The sequence below is a fragment of the Amphibalanus amphitrite genome, unplaced genomic scaffold (genome assembly GCF_019059575.1).
Source record: "Amphibalanus amphitrite isolate SeventyFive unplaced genomic scaffold, NRLGWU_Aamphi_draft 001044F_arrow, whole genome shotgun sequence".
Taxonomy (NCBI): Eukaryota; Metazoa; Arthropoda; class Thecostraca; order Balanomorpha; family Balanidae; genus Amphibalanus; species Amphibalanus amphitrite.
The window spans coordinates 168,025-184,839 of record NW_024882538.1 but is presented as its reverse complement, the minus strand read 5'-3'; the positions used below and the strand labels follow the sequence as shown (position 1 = coordinate 184,839).

Genomic DNA, 16,815 nt, shown 5'->3' with positions numbered 1-16,815 from the left:
GTCCCAAAGTTGAGCAGAGGGCACGTGCACGACTAAGGGCACAGGGCAAGGAACAGAGTAGGGCACTGAGGAGGGCAGAAAGTAGGGCACGGCAGGATGCAGGGCATGGCACAGGACATTTTAGAGGGAAGGCCGGGTACCGGTCAGGGCAGACAGCAGGACACAGGTCAGGGAACCGGACAGGGCAGGGACGCAGTGGGTCAAATAAGCAGGGGCTACATCCCATGGCGAGGGGGCTGCGTCCCAAAATGGGACGCAGTAAGTGCCTTAAAATATGCCCTGGCTGGAGACCAGTTAGTAGGGTGCCGTGCACAAGTCAGTTGGAGGTACAGTCCACAGCATAAGTAATGTGAGGTTTCAATCCTGAGTATGTTCTGCTTCTGAAGCTTAGGAATGATAAGCCAGACCACAATGCAACTTTGAATGTAGCTAACCTGTATCGTTACCCCTGCAGCTGCAACTTTATCTATTGACGTCTTCTTTTCGATCACTCTGCATTAAAATATCGGCAGTCAAAGCCATCCGTTGAAATTGGTAAAACCGCACATTACTTTAGCGGTGGGCTGTACCCCCTCGCAGTTTCGCACGTGCAAGGCCCACCCTCTCGCTCGCTCCGTTAGTCGCCCCAAAAGGCGTTATACTGGTTTTAATTTTAGACCATTGTTAATGCAACGAATATGTATGAATCCTCCCGTAACAATCTGTGCTAAAACTTACCAATAGCCGTTTTCACGACGGCCATTTGGTACACATTTGGTGCACATCTGGCGCAGATTAGGTGTAGATTTTTTTCACATTAGGTTTAGTGTGTCTCTTAGTAGCTATCAGCTCGGGTTGCACTAATTGCTTATATGCCTGCTTTGTCATATTATCACAGAGTATCATCGATTAAAACACTGAAATAAATTCATAAAATAAAGATATTTGCTGTAAAAGAGATTAGGTGCATATTTGGTCAAATTAGGTGCACTTGCCGGATAGCCTGTCGTGAAAACGGCTACTATCTGCTAATTATATTTTCCTCATAGATGTCGTTTTCCAACACAGCCTTTTTCGCGTCAAACTCTCCGTTCTTTCTATGAAGGTTTGAGGAATCTTGTCTTTCCTGAATAGTTTTCATGAGTTTGACAGCTTGTGATACTGGCCAGGGCCATCACAACGTCTGTATGATGTAAGATTATTGTGTGATAATGCTTTAGCGGCTAAAACTATGTGGAAAGACCCATGCTGTACATTATAAACCCAAAGGTAGTCACGCGCGTAGTCATATGGATTTGACTTCAATCCTGGAGTCGAATCAAGGTTTTCCCATGCAGGCATTGAAGTCTCACCCATGAGAACTTCCGAGTACAAATACTTGGAATTTCCCTCGGTTATGTCATGACTCCATTTAAGGTGATATGACAAAAATTCCGCCCCACAGGAGTTCCAGAAAAAAAACTATCTTTTGGGGCAGTATGACCCCAAAAAGAAAGAGTGTTTTGGGAGTCATGACTCTGTTTACGGTAACATGCCAAAAATTCCGCCCCACAGGGGAGTCAAAAAACCTCTTTAGGGGGATCCCAACTCCGAAATTGGAGTCCATGTACACCAAGAAACGGCTTTAATGGACACCATATAGCGGTGTTATGATGCTCCAAAAGGGAGTTTTTACACCCCATGTGGGGCGGACTTTTTGGCAGTCACCCCACCCCCAGTTGGTGTCATTTTTTTTCGCCAGCGCCACCTTTATAACATCCGTTTAAGGGAGTCATAGAGGAGTCTGAAACCTTCCTTAGGGGGTATACTTTTTACGTCAGAGCTCAACATTCCTGTAATGAGGCGTGACATTTTTTGTTAGAAAGCCGTAAATCTTCAGCGAGGTATATAAGTAAGAAATCTTCAAGCGAAAGCCGCATTATCAAAGGAAATTTTCAAAAGGGAGTCTTAGATCATGGATGATCATTCAACAGGGAGTCGTACACCAAAAAGAGACCTTTAAAGGAGGTCATACCTACATTTAAACTAAGGCATTGTGTATTATGAAAAGGGATTCACACAAATTTCCAAAATGGAATCGAACTTTCGAAAGGGGAGTTGCACATTTTTAAGGAATGTCGCACATGTTCCAAAGGGAGTCGTCCATTTTCAAAAGAGAGTCACACAGTTTCATAAGGAAGTCGCTTGTTTTCAAGGGAAGTCATTTATTTTTAAAAGAGAGTCACCCTTCCTCAATGAGGAGTCACACATTTTGGCAAGAAAGTAAAACAACTTCTATGGGAGGCAAATGAGTAAAAGGTAAAAGGAGTCTCGACTCCGTATTATGTTAGTGCATAATGTGGAGTCGAGACACCTCATTCCCAGCTTGGCTCTCATAAAATGGTTTACCACTCCCTTGCCAAAATGCACGACTCCCTTTTTGAGATAGACAACTCCCCAACAAAGGCGTCAAACATCCCTCTTTAGGTGTCGGACACCCTCGCAGAACTCACTGATCCGATTTAAGGGTATCATGACCCTCTCAGGAGGACATCATATTTTGGCGTCGTCGGAAACCGACGCCAAAAGATGGTGTCAATGACCATGCATTTTAGAGTCAGACACCGAAATTTAAGCATTTGGACTCTGAAATATGGAGTCGTCGTGGAGGTGGGGTGTCAAAATTTTCATCAGTGAATATGCACCGCATCCTGGATTAAGTTCAGGTCAAGGTAAGGTCACAGTCAGGTCAAATAAGGCCAAATTTGTTGGTTTTCAAGAACAAAACAGGTTTCTATCTGATTGATTTTTTCACAACCAATAGAAAATAATACATAGAATTCCCAAAATTTTCAGCACTAAAAAGTTTTGTTCGTCGTGATGACACCAGAATTTAAATAACATTTACACATTTTTGAAATGATTCTTCTGACGATTAGAAGGTAATGTACAGAACGTTCTTTTCTAACATAATTCCTTTCTTATAAATTTATTTTTATTTTAAACAAATAAAAAATATAGATAAATCCAATATTTAAAAAAAAAACAAAGAGGCCGCTTAAAAGACAAAGTAGAATCGCTTACATCCTTTTTGTTACATCTCGATTCTTAAAAACTGAAGCTATTAGAGACGTTGGAAGTTTTAGAGTTTTGAACTGGCGTGGCGTGACAAGACGTCACTTAAACGCCATTTTCGATTTAAGAAAAAATCGGACAGATTTCGTTCAAATTTTCAGGAAACACGTCAATTTGACGGATGATGGGGTACTATAGGTTTGAGTAGCTGGCGTTTAGTGTTTGTACAATGCACGAGGTCAGCATCCATCACAGCATCCACCACATTCCGGCGGCAAACGTCCCAAGATGGCCGAGAGCAGATCACAGACAGGCATCAAGACACACAATTGCTTGCAGCGCCTGCAGAACGGCCAGAAATGCACCGCCAGCCACCGCAGCCGCTCAGCGACTGGCGGCTGCCGCCCATTGCATCAACAGACAGTGCAGCGAGTGCAAGCGGCCGCCACCAGCTACCCGGCTCGCGCCGCGCCGTGCCGCGGCACGAGCGCCCGTATACCTGGCACGCTGGTGCCCAGCGCCACGATCGAGATGGCCGTGACGCCGTCCCGCAGGTGGATGGTGCAGCCAAAGTGGGAGGCCAGGTCACCGATGACGGCCGTCAGCAGGCCGATGCCCACAATGGAGACAAGGAAGCACGGGTAGCCGTGCAGCACGTCTGTTGGGAAGCGTCACGGCGTGCGCGGTCAATGCGCCCGGCGGCGCCGCACCGCGCCAGGCCAGCTCACTGCTGCACTGTAAGGTGGTCACTGCACACGGACACAGACACACACACACACACATACACACACACGGTAGCCCGTACACTGATCTGTCCATAGGTAAGTGACACGCAACTGCTGGAAGCACCCCGTACCTGCTGTAAGTGACCCGTAACTGCTGAAGGTAACGTGTCACTGATGTAAGTAAGGAGTACCTGCCGTAAGCAGCTTGTAACTGACTGCCGTAAGTTGCTGCTGGAACATAGCCTGGAAGTACCTACCACGCAACTGACGTAAGCAATGCGCAACTGATGCGCAACTGCTTTAAGCCTAAGGGTCTGACTACACTTTGCTTTTTTGTCACGTGCGTTTCCTCCGTGCTGACGCCGTTTGCAAGTAAAACTATGGTTTTGCAAAACATCCTTCTACAGGGTGTAACGAAATTATCCGGACATCTATTTGTTCGCTGTTTCTCCTCGCACAGTTTCTTTTTTAATGTCAGAGGCTGGAAAATTGGATGAATGCATACCTCTGGTATCTGCTCTCAACTCAGCAGTGATCTGACCTTGCGAAATGACTCTTACTCTGAGTAAGAGTCGAGTCGCCGACGGGTTCATTTGATAGTTTTCGTTTAAGGCAGTGGAGAGAAGGGAGTACAGTCTCTCGTTTCGTAGTGAGGCTACGTGTTGGTGGCATGGTGGCATGAGCCAGAAGCTGGTCTGCCAGCAGCTGGACATCTGCAGCAGCCAGCAGCACATCTGCCTGAAGCGTAACAAGCTGGGACTTGGTGGCAGACTCAGCCTGGCCTCGATCGCAAAAGGCGTCCTTTGCCAAGTGGTGAGGAGAGTTGTCAAGATAGCGACAAGGAAACGGCACTAATTAATCCGCATACTGACTCGAATTCTTACCAAGGCAGATAATAGGAGGTCCTACATCATGATTCACTTCAAACTGGAAAAGACAATGAAATTGACGGGAAAACAACCAGTCCACCACCTTTGGCCTCAGGCCAGGGCGTGTCCACTGGTCGAAAGAAGACATGAATGAGGTGCCCTGGTCGGATGGGAGGCTGTTCGAGCTGCGATATCCGTTGAACCGTCAAATCGGCCATGTGTGGGCTGCTAGCAGCTCGAACGTGCCGGCCGTCGCTGGCGTCAAACATCCGGCAAACATCCGGCCAAAATCCAGACTTGGAGCATGTTCAGCTGCTGTGTAAAATTTAAGCTGTTCATGACGCCACAGAAAACCACTATCAGTGACGAGTATTACCGGCGGAACATCCTGGCTAGTGATTGGTCGGAACCACTCAACCAGACGGCACAGGAGGGCTCGGTTGCTGAACGCGTACCGATGCCTGATTCAAGCCACGCAGTCTTCATGCCGGGCGGCGCACCACCTTCAAGTCCCTAGCAGAATGAGAAGTGATGCCGAGAGGACCTATTTTTCTTCTGTGCTAAAGGGCTATGGCTTGGAAATAGTTCCCATGCAATTCCACCGATATCTTATGGACTATTGTCCATCAGGAGATGAATGAGGGGACACCCACCACCAGCGCCGCCCAACTGTGGGTACAGGTTAGTATGGCGCTACTCTATATGAAACCCACTGTGCTGGAAAATCCAGTGGCTGGAATGCTCCAAAAATTTGTAACTGCGCTCTTATGAAAGTTGGCTATATAATAATTAAAAAGGGAAAATACATATCTGAATGACTTTTCTAATTGCCATAAAAACATTTGTGTTTCTACATTGCCATCTTTCCCTGGGATGAAGTTGGTACGTTCAGTGGCGTAGCCAGAAATCAGTTTTTTTAGTTATGCTTGACCCTCGCCGGCCGAGGGAGAGATGGGCGGGTGCCCCTCATCCCACCCCACCCCCGGCTTTTTTTCGCGGTAGTTCGGAACACGCCGACGATATACTGAAACTTGGCATAGGTACCTGATCTTTGATTCAAGGCGGATCATTTGACACCCAGTGACGCGGGAACTACTTCCAGACGGGGGGGGGGCTGCACCATAATAGAGATCAACCTAGAGTACCTACCCCCAAATCTAGTTTTCTCACCGGTTTTAGACCACTTATTTTATAAATTACACCTGAACCTTTTCAACGAAAAAACGAAAACATTTACAAAAAGTGATATATTCCGTGTCAGCTGAGTGAAGAACCTGGAATAAAGATTTTAATCTGCCAAATGAGTTGCAGAGCCAGTGAAAGAGGTGGATTTTTCACTTACATTCTTTCTTCCTTTGTGACCCACAACCCCTAATTTGGGGAGGACAAGCTGCCCCAACGGTTCCTGGCCTTACGAAAAGTTGTGGGGCACCGCCCCCACGGCCCCAGAGTTGTGGGGGCACGCTGCCCCCACTGCCCCCCAGTTCCCGCGCCTATGTATGAATCTATGAAATTATGTTGGTAGATTTCCGATTTCGACTCTTACAGTAGGAGGGGCTCAAATACATTACGAGCCCCCCCCCCCCTGCAGCCGAAAAGCTGGAGGGGCTCAGCCCCCGCTAGCCCCTCCCCCCTTCCGGTTCCCGCGCCACTGATGACATCAACCGCATTCCTAGATCAAGTCAGGTCACCGACCTATAAAGTAATAAGTGAACCTCTGCACGGTATTAAAATGCCGCATTTTCGATTTTACAAGGCACCCCCTCAGATTTTGATGATAATTGACTACTGATACCACAGATTCCGAATATCGGGTCGAGATCGCTCTCCAGTTAACGGTTTGGCTACCACAGTGACGACGACCTTGGGGCACTTGACCTGAGGTCACCGGGATACAATTATTAAACCGCTCGTGGGTAGAAAAATCTTTTAAATGTCTCGCCTATCGTCTCGCCGTTTAAAGGTAGTGTGCCAGCTTTCTTGGACCGTATGGAGTTAATGGCCCAGATAAGGAGAACCGGATTTTTAGAACTTATCCATACCTTCAAAACTCATGGAAACGTCTTAAATTCTTCAAATTTTGAGTACCCCAGTGCGAAATTCGCCCCGACGGGTTGTCGGTCGTACCCCAACCACATTTCACACCACTATGAACAATAAATGCACACACTGAAATCGCTATTACCGATATGCTCATCCAATCAAGTTTCGATAAACCCGTTCATCATCATCTCCTGCGGTTTCGAACACGCCTGTTAGGTGGCTTTTGATGCTCGTCGAGGTCGGAATTTCCAAATACGCGTGGTGCGTCGGGCCGCGCGCTCTGACTTCGGCCAAGAAAAAATGCGTCAGCTGATCATTGTCATTTCTGCCACTTGCGTGTGGTGAAATGGGGTCATAACTTATAAGACGGCTTTTTCATATCAATTATTTTACATAAAATCATATTTCAAACCATAAATAATGTTCGACAGCCAAATAAAAGAAACAATACAATACGGGCTTACAGTTTAAGGCTCGACATTGTGTTGTCTACGATTAGACAGCTGATAACTCATTCCCGTACGTCGTATGGTCGTAACACTATAATGACCTTTGCTTATTGTCACAAGTGCGCCGCATTCGCGATTGTTGCCCGACGCCTGTTTGCAGGTGAGCCCACTACAGTTGTTATACATATCTAAAAACCGAAAAACTTTTAGGCGAAAAAGGCACTATTCCAGGCCCATTTTTGATTTTTTTTGCGATATTAGGTAAAAACAGAAGCTTCTTATCCTAGGAAAAATAAAATGGGAAATCTTTCAAAGGTGGCACACTACCTTTAAAAAAAAAACTACCTACGAGCGGTTTAATAATCTTATTTACGAGCGGTTTATTTAATTTTATCGGAGAATCCTCCAGGTCAGCAGGGAGCTCTGGACGGCTGAGCTGTTGCGGAGAGAGGCGGCGAGGGCGGACTGGAGGTCGTTCAGGCAGAAGACTGTTTAGAGAACAGTTGCCTTTGGTTCATGCTACATGTCGAAGGAGCAATGAGCAGGATAGTTTGTTTTCCGTCCTTGGGCTTCCTACCTTACCACCATACGGGCGTCCCAGCCGCCCTAGCCACTCAACGAAGCTGTTCACTTCGGGTTCAGATTACATCTACGGTTGAATAGTCTCAATCGTATAAACGATCCTCTTTCTCGATGCCACTGGGCGGGCAACTGAGCAGCCGACCAGCCAATGGGTGACGGTCTTCCCTCGTCCGATTCCTCGCACTCCAGGCACGCGTCGTCTTTCTACAGTCCGATGCAGTGATTGTAGGCTCCTAGCGTCTAGTAGCCGTTGGAAGCCGGAAGGTCTAGCAGCTTCGACGTTCTTCTGGCGTAGAGGGTAAGTTCACCCGACGTGAGCCATTTTAGAGTAGTTAACGGGTCTTCTCTAGGGCTAGAGCCGTTTATACCAGTGCCTATAAGCGTACGTCTGAGTCTGTATCTCGCCGACCGCAAAGCGCAAAAGCCTAACTCTGTATATACATTGCTTACTCTGGCGCTCGCTGGCTTGTTGCCCCAAAAGGCGTCTTGATGTTACTATGGTTCCAGGGTCCCTGTAGCTGTATCGGTAAACTTAAAGTGCTGACGACCCATGGCGCCTCGGATCGCTGATCAGTACTGTATCCAATTCCACGGCGCCAAAATTCCATCACTTTTCTTAACCCTCGCCGGACCTATTGGTTTTCTACATACGCCCCGGCCGAGGGGGGGGGGGGCGGGTACGACCCCCCCTCGCCGTTTCGCCCCTGGTGGAGCTAGCGGGTCGCGGAAAAAACGAGCGTGTGCGCCGTTACGAGACGCAGAGATTGGTACCCGATTTTAAGGTCCTAGGTCAACCGGTGACCTCTGAGGTCAGGTCAAGTGCCCAAAGGTACGGTTCAGTTTTTGGTGAATAACTTCGCGGAAAATGGCCGCAGAGCCGCGATTTTGGCAGCATCGTGTTCGCCTCGCTCAGGCGCGTCGAATGATATACTTTTTGTTCAGGTCAGGTCAGCTTGGGGTGTTGACCTCAGGTCAAGGTCAGGTCAGCACCCTAAGGTCACGAAGTTGGTCGAAAGGGGTCATGTCGCATATCATTCGATTCGGCAGGTCTTCCTGAGTCCATTGGTGGCTTTCCCGGCTCGCTAGCTCAATTTGATCAAGAGTTATTGACGAAAAACTAATATGACCTTGATGACGTCGTAAATGACGTCACGAAAGGTCAACATTGCAAAAGTGACGCATCTAACCTTGCAAGGAGTGCATCAAATCACGATTCTGTGTGCTTGAGATAGCTGGAGATCGTTCCCGGCGCCAGAATAGCAGTTTGGATTTTTCCCCATTGACTTATAATGGTGAGGTCACGAAAATGACCTGACCTCATATGACATTTAGGAAAAATCCGAGATATACAAGTTGTGAGACTCATAATGGATACTAGATCCTGCAAGTTTCATTTCCCTGTGACATCTCCTCTGGCAGTGAGGGCGTTGCGAAGTTGCGACATCTGAAGACCGTGCAGAGGTTCACTTATGACGTCATAGGTCAGTGACCTGACCTGACCCAAAAATGCAGTTGGTGTCAAAAGATGCGGCTTGGATCAAAGGTCAGGTATGCCAAGTTTCAGCTCTCTACCGCCGGCGTGTTCGGAGCTATCGCGAAAAAAACCCTATGGGGGGGGGGGCGACACCCGCCCCCCCCCCCTCGGCCGGCGAGGGTTAAAATTGTTAACATTCGTTTGAAAGTATAGTTACTATACCAAAGCAAGTCTTCCTCAAATTGACGGCCTGAGCTGGGCACCATGAGAGTGGACGCTTGGCTACGATTATGTGAGCATTATGCATTTTGGTGTGGCTGTGGCCCTTCCGAAGAGACGAGATTTTCAGCACTGAAGCCGAGGGCACTGCAGCTCCTCTCTTGTACGAGAAGAGCGCAAACATTTGAAGTCGGGCTATGCAACTTGGATGCCCCGAAATGCTCCTGTTTGAGGTCAACCCTGTGTGGTAGGGTTATCATCAAATTGGAGTCTGTTTTTTTTTTTGTCGGGAAAAACACGCTTGTCGCTTGTTGTTCGTCTTCTCCGTTGTAGCACATCACATCTTATTATTCCTTGCTTTGCTGCTTGAAGGGCTCTCCAGTCACCATTTCTTTTCCGTGTTTCCTTTTGTAATGAAAGCCATAAGCTAACAAGCGTAAATTGTAAACGAAACACAAATGCCTCAGTGGCCTCAGGCATTTGTGTTTCGAAAATGCCTCAGGGACTATCCCACCTTTAACATGGGGTTTGAGTTGAGATAGCCAAGTTTGCGGCGAGGTTCAGAAACCACTAGCTATATAGGTTGCAACCCTCGCGGCCTCTTGGTGTTGAAGAAATTCGTTTCCTTCATTTGAAAATGGGCCTTGTACAGGCGCAGGGGCCGGGAAGTATATTGATGCTGTAATGCGATATGAATCTGGGTCTTTTCGAGCCGCCAGTCTGGCGAGTACTCAGACCAGGATTTGTGGATCGACATCTTCGAGAGGAGTCACATACTGTCAGTTTAATCCCCACCTCAAGAGACACCCAATGTATGATAAAAATGTTCCCGAGTATGTGCGTACTGCATTTACTCGAATTCGTTTAGGCTCCCATAGGCTTAGAATTGAAACGGGAAGGTGGGCACGCTTGCCAGCAGATTAGAGGTTTTGTATGTGTGGCGCGGTTCAGACAGAGCGGCATGTGTTGTTGTTTTGCCCAGAAACAGAGCCTCTTAGGGACAGTTTCCCCAACCTGAATTTTAGGGATTTAGAAGCGCTTATGGAGGGAAACGTTTTAGATTTAGCAAGGTTTTGTCACATGGTTTTAGATCGGTTCGAGTGTTTTGATCGATGACGTTTTGTTTATTGTGTTATGTTCTAAGCAACCTTTTAGTACGTATAGAAGTCTATGACATGTCTTTTGGTGGACACGCCTGTCATCTGAGTTTTATCCATATTCATTGTATGTATAATGTTTTTATCAAGTGTCAATAAACTAACTAACTAACTAACTACAAGGCCCTATCTTCAACATGGAGCGACCGTTAGTGTGACGTCACCTCGTTTAGTCATTCTGATTTAAATGGAATTGTTCGTTGAAAAATCGCTTAAAACTTGGTCTGAACTTTGTTGTGGTGCCTACAGAGTAAAAAGAATCAGCTTTATGACAGTAGGTAATGTGGCCTGGGGAAGGAGGTAATTTTGGGCTGTGACGTCACATATTTGAAAGTTTGTGTTTGGAATATGGGAAGCCTAAGATGTTTAATGAAAAATAAATGCCAGAACCGTGTTCCTGGTCATCCAATCTATAAAGTCGGGCACAATTTAACTGGTTTTAATAACATTTTAGAAGGTGGGATAGTCCCTTTAATCACTTCATGAATTGAAAAATATGTTGAATCGATTCTGATTACAAATAAGAGTAAAACATAAATACTAATAGGTACTCTGATTCAATATTTTGCCAAATATAACAGTTTCAATCAAATGTCTAAATTGGCATCGTCCAATGCAGGCTATGGTGAATTTTAGCAGCTCGATCGCGCGGACAACAAACTAAGGATCCTACTGATAAATTTTCGGCCCCATTCTGCATTTATCAGAGTTCGTGTCCAATCATTCATGTTATCTACGAGTATGTCTATACCTATTCCAATATTATTCCCATGAATACATACTCAAATCATTTATTGTGCGCCTTCAATAAAAATAACGACAAAACGAAAATCATCATCTAACTTTGCTATTTGTGGTGGGTGCGTCTGTCTGTGGTAGAGGTCCGACTTGGTGGTGCTTTGCGTGGACTACAGGCCAGACCGTTGCACCTAGCCCGGTGAAATTTGCACAACTCATAGATCAAGGATGCGCGACGTGCCTTTGAGGGGTCTCAGCTCGATCGGATTGATAGGGAGCGCGTGGCGCGTGCCCAAAAAGTGCAAATTCGCGTCATAGACTTTACATGTATAAATCGGCGTGCAAAATCGGGCGAAAACGGCAAATTTTGGCCGACACGGTTCCGGTCCCGGTGCAATATCTTGGTGACCAGGGGTCCGACCGGCACGGGGAAAACAGCATCATGTAGAGAATCGAACGGGCTATCGAATGGTGTGCGTTGCAGAGGATAGCACGCGCCACGTGCACCGGGGAGGACACTTTCATGTGGAAAATTGTCGTTTTGGACGGATTTTGGAATTTATATTATTTTCAGGTGACCGTCAGACGGAGCGAGTTGAAACAACGCCTATTAGCAATAAGAATGTACCGCCTCTCATGGAAAAATTGTGAAAAGCTGATTGATTCAAATCAAGGTGGTACAAATCACGGGAGAAAATGGTGTTTGTCAATTTTGTGCCACTTTGTTTATCAAAATGGTTTTGCTCCATGATCTGATATTTCTGGCAATAAAAAATGGTACCGTTGGAAAGAGCATTCAATTCTGTCCGAGGTGTCTTTATTTTTGCATGATGAGCAACAGTAGGTACTCTTAAAAATGTAAATGTTCCAAACAATTACATTGTCATTTTTAGCGAAATTCATCGATGGCCCTCAAAAGACTTCACGCCAGTTTTCGAATCATTCTTAAGTAGAACGCATGATAATACGACACGGGCACCTCGATGCGATGTGTCTTTTTTGTTTTATTACAAAATGCTTGGCCGTCAAAAAGCAATCGAACGAAATGGATACCAACCAAATCGACACAGACCAACCCAATACCCACAGGTCACAAATAACCCTTCTTCGCGTTGCGGAGCACGCGGGTAACCCTAGTGTAAAACTACTCAATCAGTTGTTTACAGCATATCATACAACCCAATGGAAATTTTTGACAAAAACGCATATGATTCATCATAAGCATTTAACCCGAATATCATAGATGAGCATCGTTTCCATGGCGGCTGCTGTCTTGAAAAGCGGGTGCGACACACCGTCCCAGCATTTCTCGCCGTTTCGCGGGATCCCGAGGGATTCTGAGGGATTCCCGTTTCGCGGGATCCCGAGGGATTCCACGCCTTTGGCCTCGCACTAACGGCCGTTTTCGTGACGAATTCCTCGGCGTAGAAATTCCTCGCGGAAAACAGCCTGTTATTTATATATGGAAATTCCTCGCGGAAACGCAGCCTAATGTTAAACTTGTCTTTGTTTTACAATAACCTGATATTGACATCACCATTAGCAATAAATGAGCCCACAACAAAAGAGTTTTATGAGAAATAGTATAGCTTTCGCAAATAACTGCAACAAATACGCCCTTAGTATCCTTTATTAGATGAAATCAGTAAGCGGAGCCCATAGCAAAACGAGATCCCTGACGAACAAAAATAAGCAAAACCTGAATCTACCAACCGAAATTGCGTGTCAGTCTTTTTGACTGTGCGCTCTATTGAGGGTTCAAGAGGCGGTTATCATTAAGAATACCGTCAGCGGCCCTGGCGTCATCAGCCACATACCGTCAGCGGCCCTGGCGTCATCAGCCACATACCGTCAGCGGCCCTGGCGTCATCAGCCACATACCGTCAGCGGCCCTGGCGTCATCAGCCGCCGCCGCCGGTCGGCGGTCGATCCCACCGGCGTCAATACGGCGCACAGATAGCCAGCACTCGGCGGGTGGGCCAGCCAGGCGGCGCCTATCGACAGTGCCACCAGCCGGCGAGTTGTGCCGACCATCGGACCACCAGCGGCGGCCCCGCGTCCCGCGCCACGCGCCACTGCTGGCCGCCCAGCTGCCACCATCTCGGCGGGCGGCTCAGCCGGCGCGCGGCCACCGCCCGCAGCGGCGACGACGCCCCACCGCCGTGCTGAGACAGCTCCGCCCGTGACTGGACTCTCACCAGACGTCCGTGACTGGGCTCTCACCAGACGTCCGTCCGTGACTGGGCTCTCACCAGACGTCCGTCCGTGACTGGGCTCTCTCCAGACGTCCGTGACTGGACACTCACCAGACGTCTGTCCGTGACTGGGCTCTCACTTGACATCCGTGACTGGACCCTCACCATCCTCCCGTCCTGTAAGATTCACCGGGCATTGCCTGTGTGTCTGTATGTCTATGTCTGTGTCTGTGTCAGTGTCAATGTGTCAGTGTCTATGTGTCTGTGTGTAATGTCTGTGTCTGTGTCTGTGTCTGTGCCAGTGTCTATGTGTCAGTGTCTGTGTCTGTGTGTAATGTCTGTGTCTGTGTCTGTGTCTGTGTCTGTGTCTGTGTCCGTGTCCGTGTCTGTGCGTATGTTTGTGTCTAATTCTGAGTCTGTGTCTACGTGTCTGTGTCTGTGTCTGTGTCTGTGTGTGTGTCTGTGTCCGTGTTTGTGTCTGTGTATGTGTGTCTGTGTGTCTGTGTGTCTGTGTGTCTGTGTGTCTGTGTGTCTGTGTGTCTGTGTCTGTGTGTATGTGTCTGTGTCTGTCTATGTGTCTGTGTGTATGTTTGTGTCTGTGTCTGTGTCGGTGTTTGTGTGTCTGTGTGCATGTCTGTGTCCGTGTGTCCGTGCCCGTGCCCGTGTCCGTGTCCGTGTCTGTGTCTGTGTCTGCGTCTGTCTGTCTATCTGTCTGTGTCTGTGTCCGTGTCGTCTGTGTCTGTGTCTGCCTGTCTGTCTGTCTGTCTGTGTCTGTGCCTGTCTGTGTCAGTGTCAGTTTCTGTGTGAATGTCTGTGTCCTTGTCTGTGTCCACTGTCCGTGTCTATGTCTGTGGGCCGTGTCTGTGTCTGTATCTGTGTCTGTTTGTCTGTGTCTGTGTCTGTATTTTCCTGTGTCCGTCTGTATGTGTCTGAGGGACTGAGTGTCTGTGTCTGTTTGTCTGTGTATCTGTGTCTGTGTCTGTGTCCGTCTGTCTGTCTGTCTGTCTGTCTGTCTCTGTCTGTATTTGTCTGTGTCCGTCTATCTGTGTCTGAGGGACTGAGTATCTGTGTCTATCTGTGTCTGTGTCCGTGTCCGTGTCTGTGGTTGTATTGGTCTGTGTCCGTCTGTCTGTGTCTGTGTCTTTATTTGTCTGTGTCCGTCTGTCTGTGTCTGAGGGACTGAGTGTCTGTGATGATGATTGGGTTTCGTGGCGTGTCCAACCTCTGAGGGTTATATGACGCCTCTGTGTCTGTTTGTCTGTGTATCTGTGTCTCTGTCTGTGTCTGTACACAGACACAGACAGAGACTTGTCTGTCAGTGTTGTATTTGTCTGTGTCCGTCTGTCTGTGTCTGAGGGACTGAGTGTCTGTGTCTGTTTGTCTGTGTATCTGTGTCTGTGTCTGTGTCCGTCTGTCTGTCTGTCTCTGTCTGTATTTGTCTGTGTCCGTCTGTGTGTGTCTGTATCTGTGTCTGTTTGTCTGTGTCTTGTGTCTGATGGAGTGTCTGAGTGTCTGTGTCGCTTTCTGCCGGTCACGTCGGTGCTGGCGGTGCCACGGGCCACCGCTGCTCGGCGCTATCAGCCGGCCGGTGCTGATTGTCGTCCGGCGCGCGCCGGCTGTGTGACCTTTCCGGCGTCACTCCGGCTGCCTGGGTCGATAGGTGGCGTCCCAAATAGTCACCAATAACTGCTGTACCGACAGCACACAGCCAGAGACCCAGACACGGGTCTGTGGGAGTACAGCCGATCGCAGACACGGGTCTGTGGGAGTACAGCCGGTCGCAGACACGGGTCTGTTGCAGATTTAGACCTACATAATACATATGTTAGTTTGTTAGACAGCTAGTTTGTCATAGATATTTCCATAGCTTTGCTGCATATATGAAAAAGGTTTAGAGTAGGTACGGCCCTCCAGGTATTAAGTGGTTGGTTGCCAACATCACAATAATCGATCAGCATTGATGAATACGTCTAATGGCTGTTGAAAACCACTGCCGAAATGTGTGCACGAACCCTCTTCTCATTTCTATCGAGTCATTTTATAGGAGCGTCACTGTCATTTAAAGTTCTTACACCAAAAGCACATAGGCTAACCGACCACTCTTTTGCTGGTGGGCCGTACCTACCTATATCACAACCATAAAAAATAATTCGATTATTGGCATATCATCACTTTAGCTATTGGTTTTTGGCTATGAACCCTCGAGACTTTATCTTTGCAGCTCATAGGGACGCAAAGAGAACAAATTCTTACCTTATCATCTCAGAGGATATATCCTTAATAGATAGAAATATCCTTGCCTTGTATGTAGACCCAACTGCAAAGAAACCTCTACTAGAAAGGTGTAAATGCTAGGAAACGTTCGTGTCTCCAACAAATGTTAACCCGGCAGGCGGTGGGCCTCCCGGCCGCCTTCCGCCCGGTGGGGGGGGGGGGGGGGGGAGGGGGCATTTTTATCGTATCTCCGAAACTACTAGACGGATCCGTAAAATTCAAACGGCGTTCGATAGCCCTGTCAAATTTGTCGAAGGAAACCAAATTTCATTGGCCTCGAGGTCACCGATGACGTCACAGGTCAGGTCAAAGAAAAATGTTTCACCGTTCACGGGTCTTCTAGGGAATGCACTATAACACCGAGTAAAACGCATTTTGTCGAAAATCAGCGATAGGGCGTCAGTTGCCTAGTACATATGTTATTAGAGGTCACTGATAATACCAGGTCAGGTCACCAAAGGTCAGCACATGGACCCAACTTTACTAAGGTTGTGCGATGCATGTTTTATGGCCAATTTTTCATTTCCAACTCAATGGTGTTGGTTATAAGACCATCAGGTACGGTTTAGGTCACTTTCTAGTGGAGGTCAGGTCAAGGTCAGGTCAAAAAAGGTCGAATTTCAAAGTTGATAGTTTTGCATACAATGGGTATGATGCAGCTCGTCACGGGGAGTCTAATGGTGGTCTTTTTTTGCGCTACGAGGTCTAGAATTGCTAAAAATTTAGTTCGAAAATTTGACGTCATCAATTTTGAACAGTTTTTTTTTCGCTATAACTTGGCCAAAAAAAGAGGTATCGATCTCAAATTTGGTATGTGGATAGAAGGCGATAGGGACTATCACATATATTCCGTTTTTTTTTAATCAAAAAAAACTTTTTGGATTTTTTTTTTGGCTGTTATATGAAAATAAATCAACTTTTTTATTTTTAGGGGTCAAAATCCTAAAATTTCGTAAATCCGAGATAGCAATTTTGTAGCCCTATTAATTCTACACCTTTTATGTCCGAAATATTTTTATGTATCTCTAAAGCTGTAGGCCAGACAGCTCTTCCCGTG

At 47.2% G+C, this 16,815-nt stretch overlaps 1 protein-coding gene across 5 annotated transcripts in view; it reads right to left on the bottom strand.

Annotated features, from left to right (window-relative positions):
• LOC122369514 (sodium/calcium exchanger 2-like) overlaps positions 1-16,815 on the bottom strand; it is a 52,948-nt gene that overhangs the window by 13,070 nt on the left and 23,063 nt on the right. For 2 of the 5 annotated variants that reach the window (XM_043344309.1, XM_043344310.1), the window contains exon 6: positions 3,533-3,691. The exons of the other annotated variants lie outside the window; for them this stretch is intronic. In XM_043344309.1, the coding sequence (XP_043200244.1) occupies positions 3,533-3,691 (159 nt within the window). The remainder of the gene's footprint in view (positions 1-3,532; positions 3,692-16,815) is intronic. 5 annotated transcript variants of the gene reach the window in all.